This window comes from Lycium barbarum, chromosome 2 (genome assembly GCF_019175385.1).
Source record: "Lycium barbarum isolate Lr01 chromosome 2, ASM1917538v2, whole genome shotgun sequence".
NCBI classification, from domain to species: Eukaryota; Viridiplantae; Streptophyta; class Magnoliopsida; order Solanales; family Solanaceae; genus Lycium; species Lycium barbarum.
Genome location: NC_083338.1, coordinates 8391914 through 8413388, shown reverse-complemented (window position 1 = coordinate 8413388; position 21475 = coordinate 8391914). Strand labels below are relative to the sequence as shown.

At 37.2% G+C, this 21475-nt stretch overlaps 4 protein-coding genes and 1 pseudogene across 4 annotated transcripts; 4 read left to right on the top strand and 1 right to left on the bottom strand.

Annotated features, from left to right (window-relative positions):
• The first annotated feature begins 35 nt into the window (after nt 1-35).
• On the top strand, nt 36-2675 carry LOC132626059 (extensin-1-like). The gene has a single exon (XM_060340783.1). The coding sequence runs from the start codon at nt 439-441 to the stop codon at nt 2377-2379; it is 1941 nt and encodes a 646-aa protein (XP_060196766.1). The 5' UTR covers nt 36-438; the 3' UTR covers nt 2380-2675.
• A 1661-nt stretch (nt 2676-4336) lies between these two features.
• LOC132628314 (extensin-3-like) lies at nt 4337-5773 on the top strand (annotated as a pseudogene).
• A 2324-nt stretch (nt 5774-8097) lies between these two features.
• On the top strand, nt 8098-9321 carry LOC132628313 (extensin-3-like). Its single transcript, XM_060344110.1, has one exon. The coding sequence runs from the start codon at nt 8098-8100 to the stop codon at nt 9319-9321; it is 1224 nt and encodes a 407-aa protein (XP_060200093.1).
• A 3563-nt stretch (nt 9322-12884) lies between these two features.
• Nucleotides 12885-14327, top strand: LOC132628311 (extensin-1-like). Its single transcript, XM_060344109.1, has one exon. The coding sequence runs from the start codon at nt 12897-12899 to the stop codon at nt 14325-14327; it is 1431 nt and encodes a 476-aa protein (XP_060200092.1). The 5' UTR covers nt 12885-12896.
• Nucleotides 14328-16888: 2561 nt separating this feature from the next.
• Nucleotides 16889-20926, bottom strand: LOC132626058 (fatty alcohol:caffeoyl-CoA acyltransferase-like). Its single transcript, XM_060340782.1, has 3 exons — nt 20053-20926; nt 17954-18225; nt 16889-17275 (listed from the first exon to the last, which is right to left on the bottom strand). The coding sequence occupies exons 1-3, from the start codon at nt 20868-20870 to the stop codon at nt 17010-17012; spliced, it is 1356 nt and encodes a 451-aa protein (XP_060196765.1). The 5' UTR covers nt 20871-20926; the 3' UTR covers nt 16889-17009.
• Nucleotides 20927-21475: the final 549 nt, after the last annotated feature.

Sequence of the window (21475 nt, the reverse complement as noted above, 5' to 3'; positions counted from 1 at the left end):
ATTTAATGTTATGGACTTATGGTGTAGATAGAGGAACATAGAGAATTTCCTTTTTAAGCAAAAGTCAACCTTCTTCTTTGGTAGTAGGATGCCATAACTTGGGGGTATCCTGCCTTTTTCATCTTAAAATTTTGTTTTTGATTTAGTTTTTCGGTGTTACAATTTTTTCCAAGACACCAGAACCAACAAGTACTGACCTAATTTTTATTTGGAATTTTCTATCATATTAGTGGGCAACCATGAAGGCATTATATTGATGTCACATTGCTAAATAATGACCAAAGTTCCTTACTAAATTAAGCAAAGACAAGTCTTAATACTGACCTAGTTTTTCTTGGGAATTGGCTATCAACTTAGTGGTTAACCATGAAGCAAATGCATAAATGTTTAAAAAGTGTGTCATAATGTAGTATAAAAACCAGAGTTCCCTACTCAACTATGCAACACGTCTTAGTTCTTTCCTTCTCTTCTTCAAGTTGCAAAATGAGAAGCTTTGGGAATTTGGGTCAATGGCCTCTACTTGCATTTGCTTTGGCAATTTGCTTTGTAGCCAGCACTGTATTTGCTGATTACTCTTATGACTATACTTCTCTTACACCTTCTTACAACTCTAAGAAGTACTACAAATCACCATCTCCACCCAAGTATCAAGTGCCTACTCCTTTGAAGCACAACTATTACAAGTCGCCTGCTCCTTCAAAGCACTACGACAAATCCCCAGTAGCAGTGAAGTATTATAAATCACCGGCACCTTCAAAGAATTACTATAAGTCGCCCGCCCCTTCAAAGAATGACTACAAGGCCTCAACTCCTTCAAAGAAGTACTACAAGGCCTCTACACCTTCAAAGAAGTACTACAAGGCGCCTGCACCTTCAAAGAAGTACTACAAGGCGCCTGCACCTTCAAAGAAGTACTACAAGGCCCCCGCCCCTGCAAAAAAGTACTACAAGGCGCCCGCCCTTGCAAAGAAGTACTACAAGGCCCCCGCCCCCGCAAAGAAGTACTACAAGGCCCCCGCCCCCGCAAAGAAGTACTACAAGTCGCCTGCTCCATCGAAGCACTACTACAAGTTACCATCCCCAACAAAATATTACAAATCGCCTGCTCCTTCAAAGTATTACAAGTCGCCTGCTCCTTCAAAGCACTACTACAAATCCCCAGTAGCAGTGAAGTATTATAAATCACCGGCACCTTCAAAGAATATCTATAAGTTGCCCACCCCTTCAAAGAATTACTACAAGGCCCCAACTCCTTCAAAGAAGTACTACAAGGCCCCCGCCCCTTCAAAGAAGTACTACAAGGCACCCGCCCCTGCAAAGAAGTACTACAAGGCCCCCGCCCCCGCAAAGAAGTACTACAAGGCCCTCGCCCCGGCAAAGAAGTACTACAAGGCGCCTGCCCCCGTAAAGAAGTACTACAAGTCGCCTGCTCCATCGAAGCACTACTACAAGTCACCATCCCCAACAAAATATTACAAATCGCCTGCTCCTTCAAAGTATTACAAGTCGCCTGCCCCAACAAAGTATTACAAATCGCCTGCTCCTTCAAAGTATTACAAGTCGCCTGCCCCAACAAAATATTACAAATCGCCTGCTCCTTCAAAGTATTACAAGTCGCCTGCCCCAACAAAGTATTACAAATCGCCTGCTCCTTCAAAGTATTACAAGTCGCCTGCCCCAACAAAATATTACAAATCGCCTGCTCCTTCAAAGTACTACAAGTCGCCTGCTCCAACAAAATATTACAAATCGCCTGCTCCTTCTAAATACTATAAATCGCCGCCGCCACCAAAGTATTACAAGTCACCAGTTTACTATAAGTCTCCACCCCCACCTGCTTATTATGAAAAATCACCTTCTTACGACAAGTCACCTCCACCTCCTTCAAAATACTATGAGCAATCACCATCTTACAAATCTCCACCACCTCCTCCAAAATACTATGAACAATCACCTTCGTCCTACAAGTCACCACCACCACCTCCAAAATACTATGACCAGTCACCATCTTCTCACAAATCTCCACCACCTCCACCATACTACAAAGAATCGGCACCTTCCTATAAATCTCCTCCACCTCCACCATACTACAAAGAATCAACACTTTCCTATAAATCCCCTCCACCTCCACCATTCTACAAAGAATCTACACCTTCCTATAAATCTCTTCCACCTCCACCAAAATACTATGAGCAATCACCTCCAACCTACAATGTACCATCTCTATCAGCGACGGTAAAACTACCATCATACTACTTACCTCCACCACCAACGGAATATTACAAGCAAACTCCAACCTACACCTCACCTCCACCACCTAAGAAGTACGAGCAATCAACCACATATGCTTCACCTCCACCCCCACCAAGCTACTATTAATAGCCACTAATTCTATCAGTTCCACCATTTCCATGACTTCTAACTCCTTTTACTCCTAATTGGAGTGTCTCTATTTCCTCTGCCAATAAGTTATGTATGCTTCAAGAAGGTTTTGCTTGTTTTGTTTGCTCCTTTCTTTTAATAATTTGTAATATGTATTGTTTGAATTTTCAGTAAGATCCTCAAGATCTCCCTCACTTTGGCTCATTGTATCAAGATTCTTTTTGGTGTAACCTCTTGAGAGTTCCACTTTGTGTAATACTATCTTCTTCTTTGTCTAATATTGTTTTATCTAATTGATTGAGCTCTTTCATGTTCCATAAGCATTCACTTTGTGGACATCCATTCCAAGCTCTTATATGAAGAGAAACCACCTCTGAGTATAGTCTCTGGTAGTTGTACTTATCAACTTTTGAGAACTAACAGTATAAGAAAGAAATAAAGAGGCATTTGAATTTATGCAATTCATTTCAACCAAAGCTTAAAGAGATGGAAAGTAACCATCTAGCGTTCGAAGATGCCACTTTTCATTATTGAACTTCTTGTTTGAGATGCAACCAAACTTAAATCAGAAAAATGATATTTAGCCTTTTAGGAACTATCACAACTACATAATAAGTTTCCAGTTCTAGTACTTCCAACAAGTTAGTAAATTTAACAAATATATCATAATACTATGATTCTTCTACAAAAAAGTAATATTTTGATATGCATGGTCATTTGTAAGTTGTTACTCGCTAAAACTGCTAGTTTCCATACCCCACGAAATGAGGATAATATTGTTATCAACCAGAATAGTGTAAAAATAACAAGACTTGGAAGAAAAAATATGGAGATTGTATAATGAAGATCTTGAAAAGGTTAAGGCATCAAGATTTTTCTTACGCAAGGTTCCATCAAAATTCACAATTTTGTAGACTACAGTATAAGGTATAATGACCTTTAATTATTAATTTCAATGTTCTCAACCTCAAATTTATGATCAATAAGAATGACTTTTAAAGAGTTAAGGGTCAGTTAAGGAGTTTTTAGAATTACAAGGCTAATGACACTGGTCTCCCAAAATCAATGGGACGAGCCCCGTGCATTGGGTGTTGGCGCATTGAAGGGGTAAGTGCGAGTGCTCAAGACCCCCTGTGTCCAGCTCATACCTTTTAACAAGTGCCTCGCCCCACGCGAGCTCCTAATTTTGCCTTTATACGTGGCAGAAGATACTTGATTGACTCTATATTCATACCCTGTCTATGTTGACATATAGATAGGAATTACTCGAGGTCTAGTTCTAGAGTCCAAAATGAACTAGTGGCTGCACATTAATTACTAGGTTGAATGATTTTTTTATTTTTTTATTTTTTATTTATTTACAGTTTGACCAATTTCTTTTGCCTTTATACTTTTCTCAAATCGATATATTTAAGGTATACTCTGGTGTGTGTATTCGCCGTTTTTCCATGTTGTATTTGAACTTCATGTTCAATATACCGTACTTATTTGTATAAGTCAACTTATATATTCTTGCCTTGCATTTAAATGGAACAAAGGACGCAGTCTTGACATCCTTTTTTTTTTTTTTCTCTCCATTTGTAATATTTATTTCTAAATTATTCTTTCAGTCACAGAAAAAAGCTTGCCACCAAGTATTGTACCTACTCTTTGATTGGACTTTACTATCATCTTAGTAGGTAACAATGAAGCCATTACATAAAATTAAGAAGAGTGTCAAGTTGCAGTATAGGAACCAGAGTTCCTTACTAAATTATGCAAGACAAGTCTTTGTAATGGCATAGTTTTTCTTTGGAATTTGCTATGGACTTAGTGGGTAACCATGAAACAAATACATAAATGTTAAGAAGGATGTTATGTTGCAGTATAAAAACCAGAGATCCCAACTCAACTGTGCAAGGAAAGTCTTAGTTCTACCATTCTCTTCTCCAAGTTTAGTTGGCTGCACAAGCAAATGAGAAGCTTTGGAAATTCGGGGCAATGGCCCTTGCTTGTTGCTGCTTTAGCAATTTGCTTTGTAGCCAGCACTGTTGTTGCTGATTACTCTTACGGGTATGCTTCTCCCTCACCTTACAACTCTAAGAAGTATTACAAATCACCATCTTCACCCAAATATCAAGTGCCTATTCCTTCAAAGCACGACTATTACAAGTCGCCTACGCCTTCAAAGCACTACTACAAATCACCAGTAATAGTGAAATATTACAAATCACCGGCTCCTTCAAAGAAGTACTACAAGGCGCCCGAGCCTGCAAAGAAGTACTACAAGGCGCCTGCTCCTGGAAAGAACTACTACAAGGCCCCCGCACCTCCAAAGAAGTACTACAAGGCCCCCGCACCCCCAAAGAAGTACTACAAGGCCCCCACACCCCAAAGAAGTACTACAAGCCCCCTGCACCCCCAAAGAAGTACTACAAGGCCCCTGCACCCGCAAAGAAGTACTACAGGGCCTCCGCCCCCGCAAAGAAGTACTATAAGGCCCCCGCCCCCGCAAAGAAGTACTATAAGGTGCCTGCCCCTGCAAAGAATTACTACAAGGCGCCTGCCCCCGTAAAGAAGTACTACAAGTCGCCTGCTCCATCGAAGCACTACTACAAGTCGCCTGCCCCAACAAAATATTACAAATCGCCTGCTCCTTCTAAATACTATAAGTCGCCACTGCCGCCACCAAAGTATTACAAGTCACCAGTTTACTACAAGTCTCCACCAACACCAACTTATTATGAAAAATCACCTTCTTACTACAAGTCACCTCCACCTCCTCCAAAATACTACGAGCAATCACCATCTTACAAATCTCCACCACCTCCACCAAAGTACTACGAGCAGTCACCATCTTCTTACAAATCTCCACCACCTCCACCAAAGTACTACGAGCAATCACCATCTTCATACAAGTCTCCACCACCTCCACCAAAGTACTACGAGCAATCACCATCTTCTTTCAAATCTCCACCACCACCTTACTATAAAGAATCTACACCTTCCTATAAATCTCCTCCACCTCCACCAAAATACCACGAGCAATCACCTCCGACTTACAATTTACCAACTCTACCAACGACCGTAAAACTTCCATCATACTACTCACCGCCACCACCAACAGAATATTACAAGCAAACTCCAACCTACACCTCGCCTCCACCACCTGAGAAGCACGAGCAATCCGCCACTTATGCTTCACTTCCGCCCTCACCAACCGACTATTAATAGTCACTAATTCTATCATTTTCCCCATTTCCATGACTTCTAACTCTTTCTACTTCTATTTGGAGCGTCTCTATTTCCTCTGCCAAAATTTCATGTATGCTTCAAGAAGGTTTTGCTTGTATTATGTGTTCCTTTCTTTTAATAATTTGTAATATGCATAATTTGAGATTTTAGTAAGATCCTCGAGATCTCCCTCAGTATGACTCAGTGTATCAAGATTCTTTTTGGTGTAACCTCTTGAGAGTTCCACTTTGTGTAATACTATCTTCTTCTTTGTCTAATATTGGTTGCTCTAGTTGGTTGAGTTCTTTGATTGTTCCATAGGCATTCATCTTCTGGACATCTATTCAGGGGCGGATCTACTAAGGCCCGTGGGGATGCCACGCCACCCGCAAGCTTCGGTGAAAACGCTGTTTATATATGTATATATATACATAAGAAATCGTATAAATAGTTAGATTGCCACCCGGAGTAACAAATGGCCTCATGGTGCCAGTGGCAAAGCGCGTTAGTTTCCTCCTTGGTGACCAGGGTTCGAACCTCACTTACAACATTTAATTGAACTTTTGGCTTGCTGCAGTAAATAGACATTACACATTAAATTCTACAAATTGACTCCACAAATTTATGAACCCATTTATATCAGTTGCCTCTTTCTTTTTTTCTTTTTCTTTTTCATTTTCTTAATTCCTCTTGACTTGCTTTTAATAATTACTATTTTTATTTTCTGGACTTTTTTTCCTCTCTTATTAGTTATTCGTTTAAATATAAGAAGTTAAATTATCATAAGTTTTATAGTCCAAAGTTCTAATCCGTGTGCCAAGTTGTTGTAATTATTACGTGTTTTCATTCTATCGTTTTGTCTAATATAAATGGAAAAAACTAATAACCTGACCCGAAGCCCAACGTAATTGACCAAAATTTTACTCTATTTGGAATCGGAAAAAAAAAGTGGCACCCGGAGCCTCCAAATCCTGGATCCGCCTCTGCATCTATTCAGAACTCTTATATGAAGAGAAGCCACTCTGAGTATACTCTCTGGTAATTGAACTTATTAACTTTTGAGAAAGTTATAAGAAAGAAATAAAGAGGCATTTGAATTTATGCAAATGCATCATTTCAACAATTCTTTTTTCTTACATAGAGAAGAGGAGAAGACCGCATAGAGAAGCCATTTATTGACTTTTTCTCTTCAAAGACTACTCTTTTCATTATTGATTTCTGTTTTGGTGGAGATGAAACTAGTTTCAGATGTCGGAAAATTATTCTTGGTTTTCTAAGAAAAACTAAAATTATATATGCAACTCCAACATTATGGATTCCATATATGTAGTTAATAAGATGATAAACCCCTAACAACACTATGATTCATCTTTAAAAGAGTAGTCTTCTCATATAGATATTCCTAAGTTGTTACCCGCTTACATCTAACTCTTAAATAAATAAGTTTCATATATACATCATGAACATGAAGATGACAATATTGTTATCAATTAAAATTAAGTAGAAAAACAGATTTGTAGAGGAAAATATAGAGTTTGAATAATGAAGACCTAGCAAAAATTAAGACATCAAGATATTTCCGATCAAAGGTTCTATGAAAAGGCTGTCATTGGCGTTCTTGTCGGGGAGAATATGCGACGTTAGACTCTAATAATTGCAATTTTCTCAATCTTTGTTTTGTGATCAGTAAGGGGGGGATTTAAAAAGTCAAGAGCTAGCTATAGAGTTTTTGGGGTTTACATGACCGATTACATACGAGGGCACAGGAGCTACCTTACAAGCCAATATGTGGGCGTTGAACTCATATTAGGTGTAAGTCTCGCGAGACAAAAGCCTCCACATCTGTCCCAAAGTACCTCATCTCGCTGAGTCCCTGGGAGTCTCAAGTTTGTCTTTCATGCGTGATCTTCAGACCGATGTATTTAAGGTGTATTTTGGTATGTTATCCGCTGTCACTACAAAAAAGGGATAATTTTCGGATGTTGAAAGTTGCAATTCGCGGGAGTTATAGTCTCCGTTAGTTGCTAAAGGAGGCTAAAACCTCAGCGATTGCAGCTTTCAACCTCCAAAAATTACCCATTTTTTTGTAGTGTGTTTTTCCCTTGTAGTTTTTCAATTGTACTAGTCAACCTATAGATTCTTGTTCTGGAAAACAAAGAACCTTTGGAAATGTTCATTCTTCTACTCTGCCAATGGGATGGCAGTTGTGGCATTCCTCTTCTACTCTTTTTTTTTTTTCCATCTTTAATTTTTGCTTCTAAATTATTTATTCAATCATCAGAAAAAAGTTTTAAGAACGAAGTCATGGAAAAATGCTTCCCACTAAGTAGTGACCTAGTCTTTATTTGGACTTTGCTATCATCTTAGTTGCTAACCATGAAGCAATTACATGACTGTTAAGAAGTATGTCAATTTGCAGTATAAAAACAAGAGTTCCCTACTCAACTATGCAAGACAATTCTTTGTTCTAACCTTCTCTTCTCTAAGTATTGGCTAAAGCAAATGAGAAGCTTTGGAAATTCGGGGCAATGGCCCTTGCTTGTTGCTGCTTTAGCAATTTGCTTTGTAGCCAGCACTGTTGTTGCTGATTACTCTTACGGGTATGCTTCTCCCTCACCTTACAACTCTAAGAAGTATTACAAATCACCATCTTCACCCAAATATCAAGTGCCTATTCCTTCAAAGCACGACTATTACAAGTCGCCTGCGCCTTCAAAGCACTACTACAAATCACCAGTAACAGTGAAGTATTACAAATCACCGGCTCCTTCAAAGAAGTACTACAAGGCGCCCGCGCCTGCAAAGAAGTACTACAAGGCGCCCGCCCTTGCAAAGAAGTACTACAAGTCGCCTGCTCCTGGAAAGAAGTACTACAAGGCCCCCGCACCCACAAAGAAGTACTACAAGGCCCCCACACCCACAAAGAAGTACTACAAGGCCCCCGCACCCGCAAAGAAGTACTACAAGGCCCGCGCCCCCGCAAAGAAGTACTATAAGGCCCCCGCCCCCGCAAAGAAGTACTACAAGGCCCCCGCCCCGGCAAAGAAGTACTATAAGGTGCCTGCCCCTGCAAAGAATTACTACAAGGCGCCTGCCCCCGTAAAGAAGTACTACAAGTCGCCTGCTCCATCGAAGCACTACTACAAGTCACCATCCCCAACAAAATATTACAAACCGCCTGCTCCTTCTAAATACTATAAGTCGCCGCCGCTACCAAAGTATTACAAGTCACCAGTTTACTACAAGTCTCCACCACCACCAGCTTATTATGAAAAATCACCTTCTTACTACAAGTCACCTCCACCTCCTTCAAAATACTACGAGCAATCACCATCTTACAAATCTCCACCACCTCCACCAAAGTACTACCAACAATCACCATCTTCTTACAAATCTCCACCACCACCTTATTATAAAGAATCTACACCTTCCTATAAATCTCCTCCACCTCCACCAAGATACCACGAGCAATCACCTCCAACTTACAATTTACCACCTCTACCAACGACTGTAAAACTTCCATCATACCACTCACCTCCACCACCAAAGGAATATTACAAGCAAACTCCAAATTACACCTCGCCTCCACCTCCACCATACTACAAAGAATCTACACCTTCATACAAATCTCCTCCACCAAAGTATTATGAGCAATCACCTACAACCTATAGCTCACCACCTCCACCACCACCAAACTATTACAAGCAAACTCCCACCTATGCCTGACCTCCACCTCCTCAAAAGTATGAGCAATCTGTTACCTATTCTTCACCTCCACCCCCACCAACATCTCCTCCACCAATGTACTACTAACATTGAATAATTCCATCATTACCATGACATTTAGATCCTACTTTTATTCCATTTCATCTTCCAAAATTTAATGTATGCTTGCCGAAATGATCGACTTTGCTTATTTTGTGTTTGAAATTGTTTTGTTCTAATGATTTGTATTATGTATTACTTGAGAATTAAGTAAGATCCTCGAGTTCCTTCATTAGTTTTTCTCATTGTGTCAAGATTAATTTGTGTGCTCTTGAAAATATTACTTATCTTAATACCATCTTCTTCGTTGTCTAATATTGTGTGGTTTAACTTCTAATTGACTGATTTTTTTCAAGTCAAGTATACCTCCTGAACATCTATTCTGAACTGTTAATTGAAATGATGTGGTATTGTCTCTAGAGAATTTCTTCCCTATAATAGTTTGTAACCTATCTACTAAAAAATTGTTAAAATTAAAAAAATATTAATTTGGTTTTCATTGACGTGACAAAAATGAAAGGCATTAAGATGGGCCGCTTCAAGTTCTAAGATTTGACGGCGTAAGCTCCGAGACATGTGCAAGACCATGAATCCTTAAATTTTGCTACTTCTTAAATAAAGAGAAAAGGACGCTGTGTGTCCACTCACCCAAACTAATCCTACATTTAACCACTGTTTGGGATTAATCCCACTAGGTATCCGGGCGGTCCAAATTAATGCCAAAAAATGGCCCATCGGCCCAAAATAATGCCAAGGCTGGCCGGCCCAACAGCCCAGTGCTTAAAAAAAAAGAAGACCTTTTGTGGCGACTTACGTCGCAACTAAAGGGCTGCTGCAGCATATATACATATGTTGGAATTATATATACACTTTATATACAAGAATTATACATTTTATATACATATGCTGAAATTAATCTTACATTTATTATACATAAATTATACATTTATTGTACACATATTATACAATAATGATATGATATTTATTTTTAACATATACAATAGTGATACATATTATATACCACAATGATACGGTTTCTATGATACATTTTTTATACATATGATACACTTTCTATACATGACTGATATAGTTTGTATACACATGCTGGAATTATATATACACTTTCTATACAAAAATGATACATATTATATACAAAAATGATACAATTTTCTATTCTATAATACACATTATATACACAAATGATACATATTATATACAAAAATGATACATACCTTAGTTATTCATATTTTATACAGTTTCTATACATTACAGATAGGTACTGATACATATTTTTATACACAAACGATACATATTATATACAAAAATCGCCTCTGAGTTTTTTGGGATATTTCTTACTAAATATACACATATTATGCATGTTTTGGGATATTTAACCTTTAGTGGAGACTTTTTTAATTGTCACTAAAAAGCCTGATTTTTCTGTAGCAGCCCTTTAGTGGAGACTTTTAGTCGCCACAAAAAGCTGACTTTTTAAAAAAAAAAAAAAAAAGGGTGATGGGGCTGTTGGACCGGCCAACCTTTAGTGGCGACGTTTTAAATCCTTTGTGGCGACTATGCTACAGATTTTGGCTACCGGATGGGAATAGTTTATGGGCTAATTTTGGGTTTGGGAATAGATGGGTCAGCGCATGGGATTATTTATGGCCCAGCGGCCATTTGTGTCCTTTTCCCTTAAATAAATAGTTAGATTGTTAAAAATACATTAAGACTACAAAGTTGTAAAATTAAATAGAACACCAAAAAGTAAGCATAAGTTTTAAATTCTAATATAACTATGTGATTTACAATCAACTTTATATAATATCATGATATGCAAATTAGTATGACACCCTAACAATCCAAACATCAGAAGGAAACAAAGTTTATCTTGGAAACAAAATGTCATATGTACCTCTTGAGATATATATAAAACAAGAAACATTTTCTTAAATGTTGTCATTTGAATCTCTCTCTCTCTCTCTCGTAACAAGCGGTGTCTGGACTAACTTGCATGTACCATAACTATTGCAAACGTACCTGCTAACTAACTCCACCAGTACAGGTACCAAGTAGTTAACTCTATCCGCCAAGATTAATTAGGCAGATGGAAAGAAATCCTTTGATGTTTAGAAACAACTCTTTTCATTATTGAATTTCTTGTTTGAGATCCAACCACACTTAAATCAGAGAAATGGTATTTAGCCTTATAGGAATAATTACAATTCCATGATAAATTTCCAGCTCTAGTACTTCCAACAAGTTAATAAATTTAAGAAATATCTCACAATACTATGATTTTTCAATAAAAAAGTAATATTTAAATACGCGAGCAAGCTGACCTGGACACCATGATTATCAAATAAAAAAAGAGAGTAATATTTAGATATGCGTGGTTATTTGTAAGTTGTTGCTCGCTAACACTTCTTGTTTCCATATTCCATGAAACAGGACTACATTCTTATCAATCGGAATAGAGTAGAAAACAAGAGTTGAAGAAAATGTATAGAGATTGTATAATCAAAACCTTGAAAAAGTTAAGACATCAAGATTTTTGTTATGCAGGTTCCATCAAAACTCACGATCATAGCATTTTAAGTGCAGAGTATCCGATATAAGGACCACTATTTTTTAGTTGCAATGTTCTTAACTTCTAATTTATGATCAATAAAGATGCTTTTTGAAGAGATAATGGTTAGTTAAATAATTTTTTGGATTTATGAGGTTATATTACACTCGATTGCACAAAATAATGGGACGAGCCTTGTGCCTTGCGCTTTGAATGCATTCTCGAAGCGTTCGCGAGGCAAGAGCCTCACACGTTTGACTCGGACCGTTTTACTAATAATGCCTCGTCCTATATTATCTATGTCACAGGTTTGATGATTACTAACGCACACAAACCAATCTCATAACTTTTTTTTTTGTGCAGGCAGAAGGAAAGAAAAAAATGAGTGAAACGAAGCGGAGCGAGGAGGAAGAGTCTTGATTTGAAGTATAAGGAGAGACTGAATCAGTTGGTTCAGCTCTGAAAACTGAGTGACGAGATGTCTTCATAAACCTGCGAAACTTTCTGAACAGATTTCCCCATCAGTAATGGGATGTTCGGAATGAATTAAGCCAAGGCGAGTTTCTACCGAGTCTTAATTTTGTCTTGTACGTGATTTAAGGTATAATCTAGTGTGTGGTTTATTCTTTTTTCCTTATTGTTTTGTACTTCATGTTCAATAAACCGTAATTATTTGTACAAGTCAAACTTATATATTCTTGCTTTGTAAATTGCAAATGGTCACTACTTTATTTGTAAATTAACCCACTTGCAAATAATTTTTTCAGTCAGCAGAAAAAAATGCTTGCCACTACTTGCTACTTCCAACCAACCCTTTATTTGGACCTTGCTTTCAGCTTAGTGGCTAACCATTACATTAATTTCAAGAAGGGTGTTAATTTGCTACTATAAAAACCAAAGGTCCCAACTCAACTATGCAACACAAGTCTTACTTCAATCCTTTTTATCTCAAAGAATAGCTGGAAAGCAAATGAAAAGCTTTGGGAATTTGGGGCAATGGCCTCTACTTGGATTTGCTTTGGCAATTTGCTTTGTAGCCAGCACTGTTGTTGCTGATTACTCCTATGGCTATACTTCCAATTCACCTTCTTACAACTCTAAGAAATACTACAAATCACCATCTCCATCCAAATATCATGTACCAACTCCTTATTACAAGTCACCTGTTGTAGCGAAGTATTACAAGTCACCCGCTCCTTCAAAACATTACTACAAGTCACCTGTGGTAGCGACGTACTACAAGGCACCTGTCCCTTCAAAGAAATATAACAAGGCGCCATCCCCTTCAAAGAAGTACTACAAGGCGCCCGCCCCTTCAAAGAAGTACTACAAGGCGCCCGCCCCTTCAAAGAAATACTACAAGGCGCCATCCCCTTCAAAGAAGTACTACAAGGCGCCATTCCCTTCAAAGAAGTACTACAAGGCGCCCGCCCCTTCAAAGAAGTACTACAAGGCGCCCACCCCTGCAAAGAAGTACTACAAGGCCCCCGCCCCTGCAAAGAAGTACTACAAGGCCCCCGCCCCTGCAAAGAAGTACTACAAGGCCCCCGCCCCTTCAAAGAAGTACTACAAGGCCCCCGCCCCTGCAAAGAAGTACTACAAGGCCCCCGCCCCTGCAAAGAAGTACTACAAGTCGCCGGCTCCTTCAAAGAACTATTACAAGTCATCTCCTAAAAAATACTACAAATCGCCATCGCCTGCAAAATACTATAAGTCACCATCCCCGTCAAAATATTTCAAATCGCCTGTCCCTTCTAAATACTATAAATCACCACCTCCACCAAAATATTACAAGTCACCGGTTTACAACAAGTCTCCACCGCCACCAAAATATTACAAGTCACCAGTTTACTACAACTCTCCACCACCACCAAAATATTACAAGTCACCAGTTTACTACAAATCTCCACCACCACCAAAATATTACAAGTCTCCACCCCCACCAGTTTATTATGAGAAATCACCTTCTTACTACAAGTCCCCTCCACCTCCTCCAAAATACTATTCACCATCTTCTTACAGCTCTCCACCTCCACCGTACTACAAAGAATCTAAGCCTTCCTACAAATCTCCACCACCTCCCCCATACTATAAAGAATCTACTCCTTCCTACAAATCTCCACCACCTCCACCATACTACAAAGAATCTACGCCTTCCTATAAATCCCCTCCACCTCCACCGTACTACAAAGAATCTACGCCTTCCTATAAATCCCCTCCACCTCCACCAAAATATGACGAACAATCACCTACAACCTACAACTCACCACCTCCACCGAAGTCTTATGAACAATCACCATCATACTACTCACCACCACCACCAGTGAACGACTACAAGAAAACTCCCACCTATGCCTCACCTTCACCACCCCCTCCAACATCTTCCCCACCAATCTACTAGGAATATTGATCAAACCACTCATTTCAATTATTTCTCAAGATTTCCTTGACTTTTTAGCTCATTTTCATCCTTCTATCTGGAGCATTTCTATTTCCTCTTCCAAATGTTTATGTGTGCATGCTTTCCCAGAGGGTCGATTCTTCTTGTTTTGTGCTCTTTTGTACTGAAAATTTATAATGTGTATTTTTGATATTTATGTAAGATGCTGAGATCTTCAACATTTTGGCTCATTGTATCAAGCTCCTTTTGATCAAATCGGCTGAATTATTTCCTTGGTCTATAAGTATACCTTGTCCACGGTGGACCAAAAACTTATAAATGATTCAAAGAATTGCATTCCTAGAAACATATATAATCCTAGTGAAAGGACCTATGTTAATACAAAATTAAGAAATCTCCTAGTAGGAAAAAGGATCAATGAGAATTAATTACTGATTTGGATTTTCCAAAAGATAAATTCATAAGACATTTCTCTACCAAACATTTTATAAATGGGCAAATGGAGAATGCATTAAAGAAGAAGGTTTAATTGTTTATAGATATACTCAATCAAGTAAAAAGACATGATTCTTTTGTCAAATGTCGATATAGCTTGTAGGATAATGTTAGTAGTTCCAGTAATCTGCTACCTCGGTGGAAAGATTTTAAAATTTAAATTGATAAAATCTTAATTAAGATTAATAATGTCTCAAGAAAGATTAAACGGATTGGACATATTACCAAAAAGAATTATTAGAAGAAATTTGCATCTTAAAAAGCTAGAAAAAGAAACTTCAAATAAAATTATATATCAAGACTTCCCGAAAAAGATTTAAGGCCCCTTCTTAAGACATGCCGATTTCATCTTGCAGTAGAAGGGTATCATCAGTGATGTCCAAAATGTCTTTTACTATCATATATCAGTCGATATATCGATTCATACTTGTGTACAAGCAAAAGTTTAACACTGATAATAGATTAGTTATATCACTTCTATCAGGTTACAGAATAATGCACATCATAAAAATTATATATATATATATATATATTCTACGTAGCTAATGCATAGAACATACACTCTCTACTTTTTCTTAGTAAGCACATATATAAACTTTGGCTTAAGGAAGAAAATATTAGTAATTCTCTGATCAATGAAGGGGCAACAAGAAAGAATGTAACCTGCATGGAGGAGCCAAAATACAGTAGCCTCAATGCCTCATAACTAGAATCACAAATCACAAAAGCTATATAGATTTTTAGAAACGTTTGTATTATAACAGAAAAATAACAAAATGAAATCATCTTAATTCTCATAATATAGTTCTTTTCAGGTCAGATCCTTTTTCAATTATGACTTGCTGGGGTGGAACGTAGACGAGCGAGCAGAGCCAAGGAAAGAAAGAAGCTCGCCATTGAATGGAGACGTATCGGTCTATATTTCCACCAATGTGATCTCCATTACTGACGGACGAGTCGTATTGATGACCAAGAAAAGTCTTCTGAAGAAGCAAGCTTCAACGCTTCCCAAGACAACAGAGCCATCCAACCCAAAGCGGCTCATGCCTCTCTACCATATCCTTAGAAAGTGACAACGGATGACTTCCATTACTAAATGGAAGAACTTTTCAAACTAGTTGATAGTTGTTCCCCAGGTCTTTTATCGAAATGGAATGGCTTTTCTTCTATATATAACAATCATTCTTTATAATCCAGTCAAAGCTCTCTATAACAGCATCAGTGAATCCAAATTGTTTTGGTTGTTATCGAGAATGGTTGTTATACACCTATAACAACATGAATTGTCATTTAAATAAGAGTTGGTTGTTATAGAACAAAAGATGCATAAAATCTAATTTATTTTTTATTTTTTAAAGTTATAAAAAATAAAATTATTTAAATTTTAAACAAAGATATGCATACTTCACTAACTAAGTATTAAAGAAAGTTAATACAATTTCAATAAATTCGTAACTACATGTATAGAGTTTTAATCTCTAAGGCACACATTTTAAATCTACTTGAAAATTAAATTCAAGATTGATGGAAATTTTTTATAATTTTAGCTTGTTTCGTAGATTCCGATCTCTTAGTGGTGCGCATGTTTTCCTTTTTGAAAATTATTTATAAATAAAAATAGAAGACAATGTTATTTTTAGATTATAAATATGTATTCATATGTAATACTCTTTCAATATAGTATACTAAAGTATCACATTAAATATTAGGTCAAAATCTCTACACTTATTATTGGTAATCATAGATTTTCTATTTTTATAAAGATGGTTAATTATTATATTATAAAAAAAAAAGATAGTTATTATATGCGGGGTAAATTTACAAAGAGTGTACTGTTATAAAGTTGGTTATTGTTGTTATAGGTAAAATACTGTTATGGAGAAGTAAAATATAACATAAAAAATCAGTTCCGAAAAAACTTAGCTGTTATACAGAGGTATTGTTATATGTGGATGTTGTTATACAGAGTTACAAATTTTTTATTATAACAATATATATATATATATATATATATTCTATAACAATTTTTCGCTATAAAAGTAAAAAAAAAAAAATCTGGATAAACAATGCCGTTATAAAGAGATTTAACTGTATTTGATGATCATTCTTGATTTCTTATACTACCTTACATATTAAAATCATAAAACAAAATCACATAATTAATTTCCTTACAAACCCCTCAAATAACTAAAATCTAGAAAGACCAATAATATGCTCCAATTTCTCCATCTCTTTTTTGAAATCAGCCATTGCTTCTTCTTGCAAATACACCAAAACTTTGAACCCATCTTTTTTCCCTTCACTAGCAGAAGAATAAGGCAAGAAAAAACAAGGCTCAATGCTCCCAACTAAGTGTCTAGAAAGAGGGAAAACAGTCACTGGACCACCCCATCCAAAATCAACAGTGGCATGTCCCAAATGTCTCCAATCAGTGAAACCACTCACCCTTTCACCTGCAGAGGTGGATTCAGAATTTAATTAATGGATTTAACTGAACTCAATATTTTCGATAACTGATGCGAATATCAAAGACAGACCCATAATTTTTAAGTCGCAGCTGGATTTCTTTTAGTATAGACTTACTACCTAAGATTGAATGCTCAATCTATATCTTTCTATGCTATTACTAGTTTCCAATATAAAAATAGTGTGCGGATAAAAAATAGCAATCATTGACCACTTTTTGGTTGTATTTGAAAAATAGTCATTATCATGAAGTTTCAAATTCCAAAGGTTCATAACAATATCTTAGAGTTTCAAATTCCAAAGGTTCATAACAATATCTTGGAGTTTCACTTGTAGAATTTGAAACTTTATGACAATGGCTAAACACATTATATTAGGACTGTTATAGATCAATATTAATACCCTCAACTATGAAGCACAATAACTTAACACATGGGTATTTAGATGATGTAACAATAAATAATTTGTGAAGCTTTGCAAGCAGAAGGATAAAAAATGCAGGTTTCTGATTGAACAGTAAATGTAGTTAGCTAGATATCAGAAGAATTATAATATCGAATTTGTCAAATTTTGAGGGACTAAAAGTGCAAATTTTTTCTTTCAACACATATTAAATTTTGAACCGATTATTTCAAGAGTACGATGAGTTCAACGCTAAAATTTACCTGCCGTGATCCCTTCGTGGTAATGCAGCTCCTGGAAATCAATGAACGATCGAACGTATTCATCGGTCGTGTTGAATTTACTGTTCTTGATTGAATCTGCAGTTTTTGACAGTGGTTGATTTACAAGTTCTTGTGCAAGGAGTTGAACATACATAGGCACACAGCCATTTCCCCAGTAGCCATGGGGCAATTGTGGTTTCATTGTTCTTCTTATATTTGTTGCATATGCAAATTTGACAGTCTCTTTACTTGGGATTTTAGAAGCCATTACCCTGTTTTCACATTTTAAGAGAAATTAGTCCCTAAGTTGGAATTTAATTCGTTGAATATCACTAGCACGGGCTGCGTGAATTACAAGATTTTAAGTCAGTAGATGCAGATTATATCACTACGTGACAACTACTTTTGTGAAAACTGATATAGAATGTACAAGTTTACTTTATACAGTCACATCTGATCTCTTTAATCGTCCTTTGTAACAATGTTTCACTGTAACATCCAATTTTTCTTTCGATCCAACTTTTTATGTTATATGTTTCAGCACATGTGTCATTATCGATCATCCATTGAAAAATTATCTCTCTATAACATCATTGCTAAAATATCTATGTAGTAGTTTTATAGTGGAGTGATAAAAAATATACGGAAAAAGCTCAAATATGCCATCGAACTATCAGAAATAGCTCATTTATGCCACTCGTTGAAAGTTTGGCTCAAATATGCCACTGCCGTTACCTTTTTGGCTCATCCATGCCATTATTCACTAACGGTGGTTTTAAAATACCAGATATGCCACGTGGCAAAAATTTATTGGTCCACGTCACTTAAATGAAAACCAGCCAAAATAAATCCTAATTAAACCAACGGAAAAGGCTCAAATATGCCATCGAACTATCAGAAATGACTCATTTATGCCACTTGTTGAAAGTTTGACTCAAATATGCCACTGCCGTTACCTTTTTGACACTCCGCTTGGATTTATGAGTCACTGGATTTAAATAGTTGCTGGTTATTGTGGTTTGCTGGTAATAGTTGTTTGGTTGACAGAAGAAAAAAGCTGGACAAATTCCAAAGAAGGGGAAGGGCAAGGAAAAAACTGGCCAGACCTCAAGAAGCAACTGTTATGAACTTGAATTTGGTACACAACAATCTCAACAATCGGGCTTCGAAACTCAAATTGGTACTAAACTATCAATAACATATGGACCTGATATTGGCGATGACGAAGACCCGACATTGAGGCCAAAAGTCATATCGGAAGCTGATACATTGCTGGCCATGAGGAAGACAAGAATGAGGCCACCAACTGGTGGTAAAAGGATTCAATTCACTGGAGATCCAAGCGGAGTGTCAAAAAGGTAACAGCAGTGGCATATTTGAGCCAAACTTTCAACGAGTGGCATAAATGAGCCATTTCTGATAGTTCGATGGCATATTTGAGCCTTTTCCGTTGGTTTAATTAGGATTTATTTTGGCTGGTTTTCATTTAAGTGACGTGGACCAATAAATTTTTGCCACGTGGCATATCTGGTATTTTAAAACCACCGTTAGTGAATAATGGCATGGATGAGCCAAAAAGGTAACGGCAGTGGCATATTTGAGCCAAACTTTCAACGAGTGGCATAAATGAGCCATTTCTGATAGTTCGATGGCATATTTGAGCCTTTTCCGAAAAATATATTATCTATTCATTATGTTGTATTGGAGATATAACTCTGATACATATTATAAGTTCCTCGAGGAATCTGTAAAATAAAAAATTCTTGTAAACTGAAACATCATTTGAGTTTAAGAATTTTTTTTTTTTCTCATATCCTCCATAACATAAAAACTTTGAAAGAATGATTGCTTGAGCAATTTTTGCTTATAATAATCAAATAAAATTTAACGTCAAATGATGTTATAGGTAAATAACGATTCAATGACTATATATAACAGGCGAAAATATTTCGGACAAATGGGACTGTTTAGAGATTTTTTACTATATACGTTTATTGAAGATAATCGATTGCATCTGCAATTTGCAGACTGCAAATGATAAAATAATTTGTTTTGCTATAAAAGTACAGCAAATTAATTAATAAAAGTTAATAACATACCTTGCTCGCCATATAAAAGCTCCCAATGCTTCAAAAGTAGTATAATTTGAACCGGACTGTTCACGTAAAAAACCCTTAAGCCGGTCCAACCATTCATCCTTCACTTTAAAACACTCTCGAACCGCAGGTTTACTCGGTTCCATATATGGCAAAGAGTTTTTATCCAAACTTAGAAACTCATGAAACGGGAAATCGACTCGGGGCGGGTCCCTGGGCCCGAGCAAACTTGACCGGGCCCAGACCGGTTCAAGCTTTACCTGACCTGCCCCACGAGCCAGTTCCGCCATTGCATTAAAAAAAATAGTCGCCCCGAGTCCATCACACAACGTGTGATGGATCGCGGCTCCAAGAACCCACCCGCCACACTTGAACCGGGTCACTTGGAGAATAAACGGTCGGGTCAATGCATCTTCACCTCTCGGGTCGGGTACCAACTTTTCGGTGAAACTTTCATCCGGGTCGTCAAGGTAGTTCATTTCACTCAAGGTACATGCAACCACAGCTCGTGTCACTGGGACCCCATTGCCAGCCTGGCAGTGGAGCTCCAAGCGATCATCGGGTTCAACACGATGAATGAGGCTACCCGTGTAGTGGTAGTACTGGACAAGGGCAGAGGAGAGAGAAGATGTGACGACATGAAACGGGTTGGGTTGTTCTCGGGTTTGGGTTTCCGGGTCGTTTACGTAGACACGAAGGTAACGAAATGTGACATGGAGGTTTATGTCAGTGTCTAGGTGGGAAAGAGAGAGGACATGATCATCGTTGAAAGGTGGTGTTGACGGGTGAATTATGGTTGTTTCCTCAATTTTTACGTCCATATTAGCAATGGTGGTGGTGGGAAAATAATGATGTTCTTAATTATAGTAGTCTTCTTGTTTATAGTGTTTGAAACATTGGGAAGAATTGGTAGGTAGCAAAAAGTTGAATGATGCATGCACGTTAACTGTTGATAGTTTCTTTATTTATTTTTTTGGTGGGGAATGGGGTTGTTGATGACTTTTGTTTGAAATTATTTATTTTGACTAATCATGCAATAAGTTTAAATAGTTAGGAGAAAAGCAGGAAGCAGGTTTTATGTCGTCCGAGATAGATAACCGAGCACAATTAGAAGTCAGTTGTATGCAGAACTTTTCACAATAAGTGTTAATATTTGGAAAAACAAAAAAACAAATGAACGAATTACTATAATGCCAAGCGATGTCATTTTTTATATGGAAAAAAGGTAAAAAATACCCCCTACTTTGGGAAAAGAGCTAAAAGTACCATCCATTACAAATTTGGATCAAAAGTATCTCTCCCGTCATTAAAGTTTTCAAATATACCTCTATCTTAACGGAAATCCCCAACATAATCCGATTTTATTTTTAAACCCGACCCCAACTAAATAAAAAACCTATATGGGTTACCCGCTTCTGTGCCTAGT